The sequence below is a fragment of the Setaria italica genome, chromosome IX (assembly GCF_000263155.2).
Source record: "Setaria italica strain Yugu1 chromosome IX, Setaria_italica_v2.0, whole genome shotgun sequence".
NCBI lineage: Eukaryota > Viridiplantae > Streptophyta > Magnoliopsida > Poales > Poaceae > Setaria > Setaria italica.
This window is the reverse complement of record NC_028458.1, coordinates 57707287-57724953: the sequence shown is the minus strand read 5'-3', so window position 1 is coordinate 57724953 and position 17667 is coordinate 57707287. Positions and strand designations below refer to the sequence as shown.

The 17667-nt window shown below is 45.4% G+C and overlaps 2 protein-coding genes across 2 annotated transcripts; both read right to left on the bottom strand.

Moving 5' to 3' along the window:
- Nucleotides 1-4834: 4834 nt before the first annotated feature.
- Nucleotides 4835-8512, bottom strand: LOC101784857 (tobamovirus multiplication protein 3). The gene is made up of 11 exons (XM_004985880.3): nt 8114-8512; nt 7724-7814; nt 7585-7637; nt 7414-7506; nt 7263-7334; nt 6507-6579; nt 6195-6240; nt 5865-5928; nt 5734-5787; nt 5581-5658; nt 4835-5260 (listed from the first exon to the last, which is right to left on the bottom strand). Exons 1-11 carry the CDS (start codon nt 8249-8251, stop codon nt 5168-5170), a joined length of 855 nt encoding a protein of 284 aa, XP_004985937.1. The 5' UTR covers nt 8252-8512; the 3' UTR covers nt 4835-5167.
- A 1137-nt stretch (nt 8513-9649) lies between these two features.
- Nucleotides 9650-11601, bottom strand: LOC101784456 (heavy metal-associated isoprenylated plant protein 30). Its single transcript, XM_004985879.3, has 2 exons — nt 10966-11601; nt 9650-10337 (listed from the first exon to the last, which is right to left on the bottom strand). Exons 1-2 carry the CDS (start codon nt 11155-11157, stop codon nt 9945-9947), a joined length of 585 nt encoding a protein of 194 aa, XP_004985936.1. The 5' UTR covers nt 11158-11601; the 3' UTR covers nt 9650-9944.
- Between the last annotated feature and the right edge of the window lie 6066 nt (nt 11602-17667).

Genomic DNA, 17667 nt, shown 5'->3' with positions numbered 1-17667 from the left:
GTCCATGATTTGATAATGTGTTGCTACAGTAAACATTTGCTAATGATGGATTAATTAGGCTTAATAGATTCGTCTCGCCGTTTAGCCTCCACTTATGTAATGAGTTTTGTAAATAGTCTACGTTTAATACTCCTAATTAGTATCTAAACATTCGATGTGACACGTGCTAAAAATAAGTTAGTGGAAGAAAACGCCCCCCTAATATTCCGTTTACACAACAATTCGCGTATAGCTTTTGTCGTCTCCCTGATCGTTTCTATTCCAAATTGCTGTCCTAAACAGTCTTATCTGGGCATCTGGCTGGGCAGCTGGAGAGTGATGGCACACCGGTTCTTCCTCTCTTCGGGGTGTTTGGGAGGAGGGGTTAAATTTTAACCCCCGTCACATCGAATGTTTGACACTGAGTATTAAACCTAGACTAATTATAAAACTAATTACACAACCTCTAGGCTAAATCGCGAGACGAATCTATTAAACCTAATTAGTCCATGATTTGACAATGTGGTGCTACAGTAACCATTCACTAATGATGGATTAATTAGGTTTAATAGATTCATCTCGCGATTTAACCTAGAGATTCTGCAATTAGTTTTGTAATTAGTATCCGAACTTCCGATGTGACAGGACTAAATTTCCACTCCCGAGTTTTTCTGAACCAGCACGCCACCTGCCAGTCCCAGTGTGAACTGTGAAGCGAGAAGTCCACGATGACTTGACCATCCATCCCATGGCCCATCGGCCGGCGCCCGCGATCCCGGCGTCGAGCCAGTTGGCTTCGAACGACGGCCAGCGATCATCGATCGATGCGACGCGATGGACATACTGCCACGTACGAGTTCGGTCGAGGTTCAGTGCACACGAATCTACACGCTCTCGCAGCAACGTTTGCAAAAGGTGAGTAGGTGACGCAGGTTTGTTGCTGACACGGCATGAGATGGGATGCGACGGGTCAGGTCACTGAAAACTTCTCCAAAACTAGCGGTGCTGACGTTCAGTGGGCGAGGAGAATCCTACGCACATTAGCAAAGATGAGATTGCGATGGTGACACAAACAGATCCCCTGCGCTTGTGCTCACATCAGGCTAGAAAGGGCAAAGGAAAGCGCTCGGGTGGAGGACAGAAGGGCGCGCGGCAGGCAGACCGCAGGCACCTCGGAGGAGCGCCGTCATGCGCGGGCTATTGGCTTCGGTGCCGACCTCGCATTCGCCGCCCGCTCCATCGACGATCTGCGCCACCCCGACCTCTGCTCGTGTAGAGCAGGCCTATCCACCGACCGATTCGCAGCGTGGCTGGAGAAGGGAGCTCGAGGCCTCCAGCGCTGCCGCCCATCCATCTCCCGAGCCCAAGTGCCGCCGGCCGATTTGAGCCTGTCCTTCGCCGATTCGAGCCAGTCCTTCGCCGATTCGTCGTCCTCCACAGGTGGTCCTCTCCTCCCCCCGCTCGATCGCGGCTGCCGCTGTGTGAGCTACACCCCCGCTCAAGCCCATCTCTGCCCCGAGCTTGACGCCGGTGTCGCTGCTGCCCACAGTCCCTCCGTCCCAAGGTCGTCAGGCTGGAGGTCCCGCAGGTCCACCGCGGAGCTCGCTCATGCAGGTCCATGGCTGGATCTCGCGCGGATCCGACGAGGGCTGGTCCGGCAGCTCCCTGCTACAGCCTTCTTATCGGGTGGCTTTTCATTGGAGGCAGTGGTGAGGTCGTTGAACTCCTCAGTCCCCTTCCCCTTTCCTCTATGTCACAGCTCGATCTTTCATTGTTCTGCATACACGTGTGTGGTTCAATGGAGAATTCGATTGGTCAGAAGTCAGAACCATACTCTATATAGTCGATTTGAGTTGCTCCCTGAGATTCTGCATCATGGGTCGGTGCCGGAGCTTGTATTGTGAATTTGTGATCCAGATTATTGGATTCTTGTTTCTGTAACCTGTAAGTATCAATTGAGCTGGACAGAATATTTGGTTTGAGTTTCTATTTTTCTAAGTCTGAACTAATTGATGAAAACCAGATGTTCTACGATGCTTCTAGTGTTATAATACAACCTAGATGTTAGCTTATGTTTTCTTAGACATGTATACACTCTCGCTAGTCCAATTGCAATCCTCCAATGAAATCTCCCAGTAATGTAAAAATCTCCCAGTAATTACACTCTCAGATTTAGTACATTGACAAGGTTATATGCAGTTTTGAGCTCTTTCGTAAAATTGGAGATTATTCCTGAACTTTGCACTGCTCATTTTTCTTCAAAAACTTCAGCAGAGGCGAGCTTAATTGCCTAGTAAAGCCAGCCTGTCTGCCTGTGTTTATAATTTTATATCCATAAGAATGCTACTGATTTCCCAGAGCTATATGTCATGCCAGTGTATTATCAGTTTGTCTTTATCTTTGCTCCAAATCAATGCCATCACTGTTGTTTCTCGAATACTGGAAATACTCATTGGTGCAGAGATAAATTTTATTTTATTTTGAATCAGGATGCCGCAGCAGGTGGCAGTACCATGGAGATGAGGATGCATATAATTCAATTCTTTTTTGGTCGCACATGTGAATATTGGTGATTATGCCACACTCAGTTCATTTGGCATGCAAAACTGTAGTGTTGACCGTATCATTTAGGTGATAGGTGTATAATTTCAATATTTTGTTTTCCTGATTCAATTGCAGGCTACAAATGCTATTGTGTAAGAGGTCACAAGACAGCTGAAACGACTACGTGGAAAAAGATTGTTCTTCAAAAAGATTGAGAATAAATTAGATTTATTATTCAATTTGTGTCCCTTGATTACATGGCGTGATTGGAAATATTGTACTACCACTACCTGAGAACATGAGAACAGTGGGTTGCTTGGTCCAGCAACAAATGAGAGTCACCTACCATCTGATGCGGCACGCAGATAGCAGTATTTAAGGGGTTGTTTGGATACGAGGTGCTAAACTTTAACAGTGTCACATCGGATGTTTGGATGCTAATTAGGAGGACTAAACATGAGCTAATTATAAAACTAATTGCAGAACCTTGTGCTAATTCGCGAGACGAATCTATTAAGCCTAATTAATCCATCATTAGCAAATGGTTACTGTAGCACCACATTGTCAAATCATGGACTAATTAGGCTTAATAGATTCGTCTCGCGAATTATACTCCATCTGTGCAATTAGTTTTGTAATTAGCTTATGTTTAGTACTCCTAATTAGCATCCAAACATCCGATGTGACAGGTGTTAAACTTTAACAGGTGTTTCCCAAACACCCCTATGATCCGACGTGAGTATCAAATTGTGAGTGACGTGCGGAATAAATGGCCGCTCACCAACTGCACAGACGAACACATCCTCACTGACGCAGGGCCCACCAGACTGGTAAATATGGCCGACATGTCATTGAGCTAGCACCTCCCATTTCGTCACACCGAGGAGCCTGCTCCGACCTCGTTGTCCCACCGGTCATCGACTGCTGGCGCGGAACTATCCCGTGCCCCGAGGCGCACTGAGCAAGCGCAAAGCCCACGCAAGAACACGGCCCATCGGGAAAAAACTGGGCGCGGCCGCGGGCGGCGCTCGGGGCAGTCGGGCGCGTGGCGGGGGGCTCGGGTATATTCAGGTACGGAACAGTGGAGGCCTATATATATATATATATATATTGCTCATTTAAAATTTTATTTGTTTGAATATGTTATCTTTCCCATTTGCAAAAAATGGAGCATTTCAGTATTGGATTTTAGTAACCGTGGTACCGAATAATCCCGTGCAACTGTCTGTTTTAGTACGGCTGATTTTGCATGATTTTTCCAAGTTTGGTCAGGTAGACAGTACTGTACTGTGGTGTGTGAGGATCAACACCATTATTCATCCTTTGTCTTCCAATTAAGCACCTTGTCCGATGTACTGTACGACCGCACGATGTGCCGTCCGCTGCTAAACAGAAGGCACTATTATTGCGATCGCTATTGTTCGCTATTATTGCGATCGCTATTGTTCGCTATTGACTGCTATTGCGACCACTATTGCTAATGTTAAGCTGCTATTTGCTACATTTATGGTTCAAGTGATATATGAATATGAATCAAATAGTAATAATAATATTTAAAATGATTATTTAGGTAATGGTGAAGAATTATGGGATGACAATTCATTAATATGAGAATTTAATGTTAATATATATCTATACATCTTAATTATATCTATTTATTTGTGATTCTTACCATGAAATTGTAATGGCCAACTTAAATACTTTAATTTTTTAAAGTAAACTAGATGTTATGCTCCAAGTTTGTGATTATTTTTTAAATTCCGTTGTTTGGACTTAACGTCCGCTATAACACCCGCTATTCGCGATCCGCTTCACCGGCACTAATCCGCTACCGTACCGCTAAACGCTATTTAGTACCTTGACTGGAAGCCTCTGAACAGGCTGGTAGGTAAGATGAGAATGGATCGTTCAAATCCTCTCCGTTTCACTCGGCTGTCCAGCGGCCAACCTGTTCTTATGGTTCTCTGAATTTTGATGCCTGTTGTGATCTGGTACATGCTGTCAAGCTGATTGATCATCAGACAGGTGTGTGCTTTATTGTGTTTGATGAACCCATCTATTCCTTTCACACAGTCTGCTAACTTGCATCAATCAGTATGGGTGTATGCTTGACTATGCTTCCAACAACGCTCGTAGTGTTAAGATGTGAATGAAGGTGGTCCAATATCTTTAGACTTTAGGTTCCATCAGAATTTGAGAAGCATCAGTTTAGTCATTTGCATACAGACAAGCTTGCGTCAGTGGACGAGCATCAGGTCCAACCTCTTCGGATTGGGAGAGATGAAGCCATTTCCCTACAAACATAAAGGGGTTGGATATGATCCCTGAGCAGCTACCCTTCTTCTGAAGTAGCCAATCTTATCACACATGTTCTCCATCAGAAGAAATTATCAGAGTCCTTGTCTCTTCTAAAGTTTACAGATGGAAGCCCGTATTGGTAAAACAGGTTGTGTTAGTGACATTTGGGGTTGCAATGACAGCGGGAGTTTACATTTTTAACAAGCCGTATTTGCCACACTCAGTAAACGCTTCTTCACAAGAAAGCTACTAAACCTACAAAAGGTACTACAAGGTATCTCACATTTGCCTTTTTGTCTTTAGCAATTGGACGGAACTGTTAGAAATGGACCATCGACGTTACTGACTAATGGATTGGATGGTACTGTGCAATCCCACGTTTTGGCGGTAGTTTCCTTAAGATGAACAGCACCAAAGACGATGGTACAATCTCAACAAGCTGCATAAGACACAGTGAACACCAGCAGCAAATAATATCAGCAAGTGCGACGATTGATCAAAAGAGATATAAATGATATCACAAAGTAAGTTCATATATGCACCAACGATGCTACTAAGTCTATATGGTTGGATTATATATGCATCACAAAACCATCTCCTATCATCATATAAAAATAGATCTCCAAGAAGACATCAATATCTAAAATGAAAATCAATCAAATGAAAGTGAAATCTAAACCTGCGAAGCAATACCAAGTCATCTAAAATAGCATGGCCAAAACTGCAGATACTAACAGTTCATTTGAGTGAAAAACATACCAAGTAGTAAAAGAAGTTCAGGATTGGATGGTTCAGAACATCAAGGTCAGCTTCTTTGTCAAAAGCACTAAAGCACATCTGTAAGATAGACACACTATGTCAAAATGTTTTGGAATTATTTCAGAATTTAAGTTGGTGTTGCATAGGGTTTACCATTATGCATCTGATCAAGAAGCAACCAAAGCATATGGTGGTCACATAGCCAACCTGTGTAAAAGGTGATATTATAAGCATACAAGTCATCTAGAAATTTCTACAGTGAAAGACTACTGATAGTGAAGTACCTCATTCAACTTTTTCCGCCGACCTTTTGACTCAACAGGGAAACGCTGCAGCATCAGGAATAGCCTACACAAGGACATACAAATTATTATCAGTAGCTCCTCTGTTATCAAAAGGATCAGAACAAGATAACAGAAAACTACAGGCCCATGCTTGTTTGCATGTCCACATTGTACATAAGAGCGGTAGTGTGCTGTGTTCTGCAATAGCAGTAGCAGTGTAACCATAATAATGCTTAAGACCAAACAAAAAATTCTCTAGTTTCGACAATGGCAAATAGCATAGTAATCATCTGATAAAGAACCATGATATATCAAGCAATAAGCTATTACCTCCCTCCGTAGAGAAGGAAACCAAAAGCAGCAAATAAGGATGTAGCTGAAAAATAGTTCCATGTTAGTAGCAGAGGTAAATAATTACACAGTATAAAATCATAGACTGCAATACAATTTGCTTTAAAATAGTTGATACAAGGAACTAAGGTTAAAAATGTAGTTCTGGAATTTGCTAATCAGGTATTGTTTTCATGAAACTAAGAAGATTTTCATGACTAATACGTACGAATGTGAGAATATATACGTCATGCGCCCCCAAAACATGGTGCTGCAGTCTGCAGGGGAAGCCAAAGGGAACAAGGACATTACCTGCAAAGAACAACTTTGACAGAATGACCACAGCTTGAACTGGTTTCCACCACATGAGCAGCCACAGTACAATCTGAAATTTTACAAGTCAAGTCATTCCAAAAATCACCAAAGACATGAGAAGCGAGAAGCTATTGAGAAATATTCTAGAAAAAAAAAGTGCCGCTTGAGAAGCTATAGCATAACAAGCAGTGAACTGAATATTTATAAGGTTATCAGGACAGGACATTAGTGCAGCAACTGAAGCATGTACCAGATCAGATTAACAAAAAAGTAAGGGGAGTCCTCAGTCCCCACTCACATCACTCTTGTTTGGACAGTGAAGCTAAACTATAGCATTTCCTTAATACGCTGTGGTATATTATAAGCGCATAGAAATCTGGATACGCAACTAATTGTTGACAACAGCATGTACACTAAGACATAAGGGTGTGGTTTTGTGTATACTCAAGGTTTCTACACTTTCTTCTTCTTTAATATGATGCTACGCAGCTCCCCTACGTATTTGGGAAAAAATTGTTGGCGACAAAATCACTGGAAATAATATATGAACAAGTTCCTTGACTACGAACAATGAAGCATCAGGTTGTCATACTGGTACCAATGTTCCCTAATATATAATGTCCCCAAGTGGTTAACCACTTTACATCATCAGCGGACTGATTACTGGCACATGTATCTTTTGACGTAACGAGTTGATTTGAGAAAAATTAAAAAGTTATTATAGGCGCATAGAAATCTGGATACGCAACTTACCTGAATGGCGTAGACCACTCCATTGATCGTATAGAAAGCTGGTCGAAGCCCATTGGTTGGCAGTGCACGTGCCTAGGAAACATCAGCACGAAACAATGAGCACGGCACCAGTCACATGAAAATACCGAAACAACTCAAAGTGAAACCTAACCTGATAGTAGATTTCAGCCCAAAAGAGCACCAACAGAGCATAGGTCGTGAAGAATGCTAGGCCAGGCAAATCAATAAGCACATGTTGAAATATCTACAAGACCGTATTGTTACACATTATGTTTCCAATCAACCGACAGAACGGAAACATAAATAGCCTCCTTCCACGAACCTCAGGATGCACAACTTGCACATTCCGTCGCAGAACAAACACAGTTGACCTTACTGCAAACACAAACACAAGTTCACCATAAATCATGAACCCGGTGACTAAGGTGTACCGAGGTGGGTAAGGACTAGGATGAACTCACCACTGTTAACAATGAAGTTTAGGAAATGGAACACCTTCTGCGTTGTCCACCCATACTCAGGTACCCTACACTCGATTCTTATCAGTTGGACCTGACAAAATTCACACCAAATGAGCTAATGAGATTGATAGCCACCATCTTAGTTTCTATGAAATTTGAAATATACATCACGCTATATGGTTCAAGCACAATTCGCTAGGTTTAAAAACGAATCTGAAACCTATGCGCCCGATTCAGAGTTCAGAACATTTGAAACTGCTATGCTCAATTGCACGACCCCTCATCCCCGCATGGCCGCATCAGCTCATGTTTCCAAACTAAATCGGCCCCCAATTGAACGAGCAAGCTAAAGCAGGAGGGTGAAATCGTGCGGGGCGGGTTCGGACTTACTAGGGCTACGAGTGCGACGACGCCGTAGAGCGCGGCGAGGGCATGGAAGGTGCGGTCCTGCCACAGCGGCGAGTTGTTCACATCGTCCCACCAGGCGTCCAGAGCCGCCGCTGCCGCCGCCGAGGACGAGGCCGCCATGGCCGCGCAACCACCACTCCCCTCGCCTCCTCCTCGGAATCGGACCACGCGGCAGAATCAAATTAAATCAAATCGGATCAAATACTAGGTTAAGCGCGCGCAGAATGCGAAGCGAACGGAAGCGTGCGAGCGATTGGAAGGCTCGGGCGGGAAGCAATCCAAATTCGTCGAGGCAGATTGGTTGGGATTGGGGATTGGGGAATGCGTGTGGTGGGCTTCGGCCGTTGCAGAGGTGAGAGGAGAGGCGGCTTGCCGTGCGGTGAGGAGACGAGACGGGACAGGCCAATTCCCAGTGCGCTGCGGTGGACCCGGTGTATGGACTTCGGAGTGTTTGTGGCCGTCCATCGGAGGATCTGTGGATGTGGCAGGCGGGTTCAGGATGGGTCGCGGGCGTTTCTTGACGGGCGGTCCTTGGTCCAACTTGGCATGGCTTTTTTCATGGTGGTGCTGACTGGATTGTCCACTAGGCGAAGCCAGACAGGGGCCACCTTTTGGCCTGACATGGAATCGAAATTTTGGCGCGTTTGACTTGTTCTTTGCTACCGGCGCAAGTTCGAATTATTTTATTCTTAGAAACGAATCCGCCACGAGAGGTGCCGATTCGCCGAGCTGCAAAGCAAGAAAGCCTACAACAACAAACACAAAGCTAACGATCAAAATTAACTAACAACATCGGTTGATTGAATTAGGATATCAACGTGAGTCACACAACAAGACCACACATCCACACCACTGGCTCTCTTGAGCAAGCCAAACAACACATGCCGAAGCAAGTTTGAATTGTGGGCCAAATAAGAAATTCTTGGTTAGATTACCTTTTAGTTTGGAACTTAGGATTTGGATTTAATGGATATATGATAAAGTTTGAACCGGAATGAAACAAGAATTGTCACCCTGAACTGTTGGTATGACTGAACTATCAATCGAGAAACCTGACTGATCGCTGTGCATTAGAGTAATCTAGCCTACTGTTGCTAGCGGCTGCACTGCGGTCTGTGGCGCAGTTGGTGCAATTATCACAGACTTGAAGAACACTAGGCCTCCCAGTTCCAAGGCTTTTCGCAGTAGCCACCAACCAGCTTCCACTGAGCCTCTTCTTGCATTGCAGGCATCGGCGTTACTGAATATTTAACCGGCGTAGCAGTGGTAGCCACAATCGCCAACGACCAAACCTAGCTACTGCGACGTCTCAGACAGGCTCCCAGGTCCCTCGCGCGCGCGCGCGCGCGCGCGCGAAATTGGAGGCAAAAGCCGCGCGGCTTTCGCTGTAGCTGCTACGGGTAGCGAGATGCTTTGGCGTCCCATTGGCTTTGTCTGAACAGTCGGGGAGCACGCATGGCTCTCGGGTTATGGAGTGGATAGAGAGAGAGAGCGCGTGGCCATGCGATCCGTTTGGTGTAACCTGTAAAGGGAACCGCTACTCATTCCATATTGCAACTTGCGCCCATCTCCATCCATTTGTTACATGCATGAGCTAGCTGATGAGCACAAATACACTGATTTCCGACTTGACCTGCTACTACTACGACACGCCGGGCCGGCATACATCGCAATGATCACACTGACCGAGTGACCGGTCTCCCAGCTCGTCGCTGCGGTCTCCACGCACACGCTGGATCGATCGTTGATTCTTGCCGACGAGGCACACCGTACCATTGGCCATTGCCGCCACGGCATCTCCCTTGAGTCTTGATTACATGATGGAGCAGGCGTTGACGTCGTCGTCGTTGAACATGTTGGCGACGGGGTCGGCGCCGCGCTGGGGCTCCGGGAGGTTGCCGTGCTTGTCGCCGTTGTAGCCGTGGCGGTAGTAGTTGTAGGTGCGGCGGTACGACTCCTCGTCGTGGAAGTAGTCCTTGGCGGACGTGAAGTGCAGCGGCAGGTCCGGGTTGGGCCAGAACTCGGCCTTCTTCCCCGCGCGGCGCACCTCCTTGAGCACCCGGTGCCGGTCCACGTACCCCGTCACCGTCACCTTCTCCATCTCCACCTCCACCTCCACCGTGTCCACGCCACGCAGCTTCGTCAGCGCGTGCTTCACCACGCGCTCGCAACCGGAGCAGCACATCCGAACCTTCAGCTCCACGGTCTGTCGTCGTACATGTTCATCAGCTGGTCAGTTCATGTTCATGTCTCGATCGAGTACTGTGATAAAAGTGAATTATTTTACTCGAACAATTAACCGCACGCCGGGGTAAACAATTCGACTACTGGTTCGTTCCGACAGCGGCGCCTGCAGCAGCCGAGGAAAATGGCTTTTCTTATCCTAGGTAGAGCAAGTTCCTCCCTATACTAGTACCACCTTTCTTTTTCCTCTCCTTTTCTCGCGTTCTTTTTAGGACGCATGCACGAGGTCCCTGCTGTTTTCAACAGGAACTCCCGCATGCACGCGCACGCCTGAGGAATATGAAGGACTACTGCTGCAAATGCCTTTGCACTATGCTACTACAGTGACTACACAAACATGCAGAGAATGAATACCCATCTTTAACGTTATTAGGAGCAGGAAAACTGCGAAAATATTGGTGGCGGACAGAGAATAACTCAGAGCATGTCACGTCGCATTCGCATAGCAGCCAAGTAGCCGTACTTGCGCATACCAGGCCTCACATTTGTTTCACATGCATGTCTGATGATGCCTGACGAAAGAACAGAACAGAGCAAGCAGCTGAAGAAAGTAAGGAGCAGAGCCAGAAACGGCCGGTAGCACGACGCACCTGCAGGGAGAGCGGCCTGCTCCGGCCCATCCTGCGGCCGGCGAAGGGGCCCCCCTCGTTGTAGTAGAGGGTGTTGGTGCTCGTCGGGTGGCTGCTGTAGTAGTAGGCGCCGGCGCGGTGGCCGTGGCGGTGGCCGCCGGAGGGGTAGAAGCAGCACAGCAGGAAGGACGACAGCGTGGAGGAGACCGACATGGCCGGCCGGGCTAGCTCACCGGAGGCGGCGACTTATACACGAGCAAGCCTCTCACGCCAAGCTGCCAGCTACCCTCTCGGCAGGTTCACCGCAGCCTTGCCCAGGGAGCTAGGTTTGATAAGCTTGGGTTGGGTGGCCCGAGATGTCGCCGTGCACGCCTCTTGCTCGGCTAGCTTGCCTGCCTTGGCTGTTGAAAGGGAGAAGAGAATGAATGCGTGGGGTTTGCTTGCTCGCTCGGGTTAGACTTGGACACTGGGGTAGTGGAGTGCCTCTCGCCTCTCGCCTCTGCTGCTGCTTTTATTCTGTCGCCGCCGCTGCCGCGGCCTACCACCACCCCGGTGCCGTGCAGTAGTTTATGGGCGGAATGGTATCCTGGAGCCGAGCAGCGGAGGGTGCTCCGTGCTCTACTGCTCTTGTCTTTTCGTTTCGCCCTCGTATTAATGCTTGAATTCTGGGAGACTGATCAGTACTGTGTTACTGCCTGATCATGATTTTGTTGATGTGGATACAAATTTGAAATGCTGCAGGTTAAGCTAATCCAAAAGAGGTATTGCTAGTGATGTTCTGTTGCGGGCAGATGAGCTAGCTGCACAATGATGCCCATGTCGAGCTCTTTTTGTGCGCATCATGACGGACATGAATGCCAGCGAGAGCGAGTAATCTACGCCTGGCTGCCAGCCCAGCAGTGAGCCAGCGAAACCCCATTTCTACACGCTCTTGCAATTCAAACGTTCGGCAGAAGAACAATGATCAGAATCGAGCATGAGCGATCCTCTCTCTTTCGAATTAACGCTCGAGTTTGACTTGTAATCACTCAATGATACTGCCTGTGTAAAGTGTGTGCAACAAAAGGGAACGTCTAATTGCACGTTTCCTCTAGTGTTTAGTGACTGATTTCTTCAAAAATTGCTTTCTTATTTCGTTCTAAAAAACAAAATTGCTTGCTTAGTGACCAACACTAACTGAGTAGTCGTGCACAAGACAGGAAAAGTGTCTGGAGGAGGAATATTGTCAGTCTGGGGGCGAAAAGCAGGAAAAGTTTCGGAAATATTCTGAAAAATCTTCCTCTCCCTCTTGCTCGCGCTGGAACGAGAGTTCCAAAGCTCATTGCCTCCCTCCCTCGACGATACTATGCCTTGTGCTTATTCTGTCCAGGCTTTTTGTGCACACAGCGTGCACTCCTATTGCAATGTTCTCTTAACCCAGTCCGCACCTGTCAGAGGAAGTATCCTTCCTCTTGCTCTTGCTCTTTCTGTGTGCTGACACTGCGTGCATGTAATTCGATCTTGTCTGTCGGTTTCTGAATTTCCTCGCACTTGTGCTTATTCCAGCTCTCGAACCTAGAACAGCATTTATACGATCAATAATGCCTCGCAAAAGGGTATCTAGCTATCTAGATAATCTTTTGTTGCATGATTGCATCATAGAGTTGACAGGGCGCTGGTAGGTTAGATCAGATCATATTGGTGGCCCAATCAGCATAACATGGATCGCAGTTCACACCTCAGAGCTTACAGATTAGCATAGTACTGTGTCAAATCATTTGCCAAGGCAGGTTGAGCTAGTGCTTAGACCAGGAAATGCGCTACACGTAATCGCCATGAGTGCAGTGACAAACAAGTTGACATGCGGCGCCGAAAATTAGCCTTTCTCTGATCAAGCCGTAATCCACTCTTATCTGAAGGATATATATTTGAATCCTTGTTTCAAGTGATGGAACAATGGTCAGACTGTTAAAGAACAGTGTCTGCCAGAAAACAATGGATTATCTGATTATAATAGGCCCCAGCTGCCGATTCTTTCGGCTAGAGATTTGTCCTCATTACGCCCACTAATTAGGAAACTTAAATCAAAAGCAGCTCTTTTGACCATTGTCCTGCTGTCTCGGTCTGATAAGACTTAATCAGGGAGCCTGTCTCATGGCTCCCATTTCATGTTTCTTCAGTTAGAGAGTACCGTACCAATACTATTTTTTTTCCCTCGAACGCAGTACTGTGCTAATATTTATTCAGAACTCAGCCACAGAGCCGCACTTCTTCGGCGACCTTTGTCAGTGCAAGAGTTATGCTTCTGTCAACTTTAAGCACCAGCCACTGATGTCTAATTGCAAATTGTCCACCATAATCATTGTGCATCACTCACTCAAAACTTCCCTTTGGGCAGAGCATGCGAATCGTTCGGTAATGAGATATTGGTTGTGACCGATGAACCATGGATATAACTTGAAATGATGAGACCAGATTGTTTATGGATGTACGAATGGTTTTCTGATTCGGAAAGCTGTGGAAAGGATTGGATAATATACAGCCTTCGCAGCTGGTCCGGTGATTGTGTGCTTGTAGAGGACCTTGTTTAAGCTCCAGCTTTACGTAAAGAAAAAGAGAGAATAAGTTTTAGTTTGGTGCTAGTCATTTACAAACTAAACAATGTCACTATATTGCTAGCACAATGATGGAACTGGATTTACTAGAACCTGCATTGTGAGATAATGGTGAAGGTTGGTCCTTGTTAAGGATGATAACTCCTCACGGAAAAGCGAGTATACTAATGTCAGAATGCAAAATGATACTAAAAAAGAGAGAGGAGACAGAGAAATTGAAGCAAGTATTCCTTGTGTTGTAAAGGATAATCTTATGCTCTATTTTTTAGTTCCTGTGATAGGGATAAAGTTACTACTTTCTTGGTAAAGATTTTTGCCCATCCTTTTTCTTATATTCCCTGTTTGGTCTTTTGTACGATAAGTGAGCTTCCTGAAAGAATGAAAATGCTTTACTTTCCGAGTAAGCAATTCTACCAAGGTCTCTGAAGGTAAGCAAGCCACTCTCTGAAATACGAAATGCCGGGAGTTGCAGGAATCAGATCTGAACGCAAAGTCAGATTTAAGAGGAAAAGCTGGTGCTTTTGAAGGAACACAAGTACTTAGAGTTGTGTGTCAGGACTCAGAACCACTGGAACTCTGGAGGAGCTGTAAACTCTAGGAATAAAGTCGACATGTATCCCAAAAGCTGAGAGAGAATAACTGGGAACATCGAAAAGCAAGAAATACTCAACATGCTTGCTGCTCAAGTTGCTCTCACGAAACAGCTGCAGTCTGCAAAAAAGTAGGGGTGAAACAAGAGGTAGTGTCGCTGCCTCTATCCTTTAAAATATCTTCTAGTGGCTGTCAGATTTTTCCTTCTGATATTTTGTTGAGGTATTCCAATTCAGAAGGCCACGGTAAGATTCAGCCTCTGGTCTGAAACACGTTGAAGTTCAGTGATGTTTCAGACTTTCAGTTGCCACCTGTCCATTTCCCCAACTGGTATTCAGCTTGTTGCTAGTTGTAGGGCGCAAGATGTGATTTTTCTCCACCCAGTGGATGCGGTGTCAATTATGCTGGGAATATGTGCGAGATAGTAGTAATGCTTATTCTTATATTCAGACATCTTGAAAATCCTGCAGACTAGGTAACCACTTGCATGAGAGCAGTTGATTCGATGTGAAGCAGATAACAAGATGCGGACGAACAGATCATCGCACCCATTTCCAAATTGCTTCGAATATGTGGCAACAAAACGATAGGTGTCACACGACTAAGTGACTAATTTTCCACTAGTAACGCACCACTTGTAGGGCAGCTTTGCCATCACATCGACGATCCATGCATCCGCAAGATGTCTAGCTAGGAGAGAATGGAATCCATTCCTTATCCAGAACCAGAAGGCACTCCGCCTCTGCTGGACCAGATCAACGGCAATGTAGGCAGGCACGGCAACGGCATGGCCGATCTGATCGATCGATCGGCCGAGCCGAGCTGACTGCCCGATTGATGGAGCAGATGGATGTAACGCAGGGACATGTGATTCGGACGGATAGCTCCGAATTTACACGATGCCGCCGGCAGGCCGGCCGTGAGATTCCCGGCGCACTGGGCGCGCCGCGGGCGAGAATATGTGGAGACGGACGAACCTATACGCACGCAGGCAGCGCGCTTTATCTTTATGCCGTCTCAGTCCGCGGGTGCGATTCCTTGGTTACTAAGGAGGAAGCGGATTTGCTGGTCGAGGAATTTGTTCAGAGAGATCGGAGGTGGACGGGTGGGAATGATGTGGGAAGGAAGAAGACGATCCTGCCACGTCATCTGTGTCTGCCGTCATTGTCTCTGCGCCCAAAGGCCCAAGCAAACAGATCGGAGCCTTTTCGGCATTTGGTTGGGCCGCTCACTGGGCTTATATTCACAGGCCCGTACTAAAATTGGAACGCCTATTGATTGGGATCTACCCCGCATGTTGCCGTGTTTGGCCCACGAGGTTCCGGTGGCCCAGCACATGCCTATGCCGCAAGAAGAGACGCAGGCCCGCAGCATAGCTGGCATTTGGTTAGGCCGTAAAATGGACCTATATTGGCAGCCCCGTAGTAAAATGGACAGGCCCATTGGACGGCTATCGTAGTAAAATTGCAAAAATCTATACTACTAGGATCGGCCCGTGTTGCTACGGGCAAAAACAAATTACCTCTGTAAACATTATTCTCATCATATGAAATATTTGCACTTTGCCTTAACATAGAAGTACAAATTGTAGTTTCTACAAAGACTGGAGCTTATGATAGGGTCACATTTCAAATATAATTCACTACAACAGCCAACACAACCTTCACATTAATACTTAGCAAATCACAAAGCTGTTGAAAAAAAGTAACTTTGTAAGATAGCATAGTGTGTACATATTCAAATTCCATCAATTATCAAACTTGCTAAAAGTTGAGGAAAATGTGTACAGATAAACAAAAGTGTATATTCCCACAGTGAACAATATGAAATTTTGCAAACAATTGAAATATTAATTTTGACATCTAATTTTGTAATATAACATGAATTTTGAAACACGATCTTTCCACCAGTTGATTAAGAAAAGTTGCAAATTCATCAACTTCCTCTCGCCCTCGACTTTTCGCCACCCCACAGCCTCCTATCTGCCACCTCCCACTGCTGACATCTCCATCGTCGCCCTCCACATGATCCTGCCTACAAACTTGGTGCGTATCATAACTACAATTTTTCAAAAGTTAGACAACTCTAAACCAATAAAAATTTTGCACTGTAGATCTTCACACCATAAAAATGAGACCCTTGATCCGCCGAGATCCCCCTCGCGATGTCTAATTCAGGATTCAACATAGTTTATTGAAACAAGAAAATATTTCTGGTTATCTTGCAACCACACTGAATACCGTCATCACCCTGACAATTATTTCTCTCCTCAACCACTGCTCATCGTGTATCTCCTCTTCCTCTTTACTACTTCTCCACAAACTAAGCATTAAGCAGCACAGCACAGTGCCCGTGGGTCTCCTGTTCTGCAATCTCCACTCAAGATCCAAGCAGCAGCCATCGAAGCACCAGAACCACCCTTTTGTACCAACTTTGCCTTTTCCTTTCCAAGTTTATTGACAGAGCAGAGCACGCACCAATGCCTTCATGTTTCTTCCAGTCCAGCTGCAAAGCACCGATGCCGCCTCCTCTAATCCTCTCTCAATTAGATTCTAATCCAAGCAGAATCCATCCATCTCGTTCCCCTCTCCATCGAGAGCAAAACAGTACAAGCCTCACCATATAAACAATCAGGCAAGAAGGAATTTTGAGAAATAAGAATGCATAATTGGAGACAAAGAGCATTGGAAATAAGAGAGTCTGGTAATCAATTGAAGCATTTCATCAAATATATGGACAACATATATTACCTTAGAGATGTGTGGGCGTCACCATTGTGTGCAGCATCTCATATAGAAATTGCAGATTAGCATTGTGAGAAAATTGAACAGACCATGAGTCTATCAGTCTGAGTACAACAAACATTCTGAACTTATGATCAGGGAGGGAAAAGAATGAAATGAACTACTTATGATCTAAAATTGAATTTTAGATCTGAAATTTGTGTTGATTATTTGAATACCAAGATAGCTTCAAATGAAAAAAATTTTAACTACAAAGTTATAGATCTCGTCGAGATCTACAATTATCATATAAATTATATCTCCATCCAAGTTTATATGAATTAGTTATGATTTTTTAAAAGTGTGTTGCCCAGTTTCAGATCTAAAATTTGAATTTTAATCTGAAAATTGTGTCAATTATTTGAGTACCAAAATAGCTCCAGATGAAAACTTTTTACAAAGTTGTAGATCTCGATCTACAATTTTCATATAAAATTTATCTTCATCCGAGTTTATATGAATTAGTTATGATTTTTTGAAAGTGTGCTGCCTAGAGAAGGAAATTCCGCCTCTGTCATTTCATTTGGCTATAGCCGTTTAGATTTGTAATTTTTTTCATTACGACATATATTTTTGTAAAATACTAAAATAAAAAATAAAAAAATCGCTATCTTACTCCGGAATGTTGTCAGTTGGCCCACGAGGTTCGGTGATCCAGGCCGCAAGAGCCCACCACGCTGTGGCAGTTGACCAAACAAGAACGGAATCCCCTCTCCCGATCTCCGCCGCCTCCGACGCTCCCGGCTGCCCGCCCG

Bases quoted from the DNA above. Each gene is read 5' to 3' on its own strand.
- LOC101784456 (XM_004985879.3), bottom strand. From the start codon at position 11,157: ATGTCGGTCTCCTCCACGCTGTCGTCCTTCCTGCTGTGCTGCTTCTAC. The intron at 10,338-10,965 runs GTGCGTCGTGCT...GTACGACGACAG, and splicing joins GCAGGCCGCTCTCCCTGCAG to ACCGTGGAGCTGAAGGTTCG.
- LOC101784857 (XM_004985880.3), bottom strand. From the start codon at position 8,251: ATGGCGGCCTCGTCCTCGGCGGCGGCAGCGGCGGCTCTGGACGCCTGG. The intron at 7,638-7,723 runs GTGAGTTCATCC...TTGTGTTTGCAG, and splicing joins AAACTTCATTGTTAACAGTG to TAAGGTCAACTGTGTTTGTT. The intron at 6,580-7,262 runs GTAAGTTGCGTA...GTAAAATTTCAG, and splicing joins GAGTGGTCTACGCCATTCAG to ATTGTACTGTGGCTGCTCAT.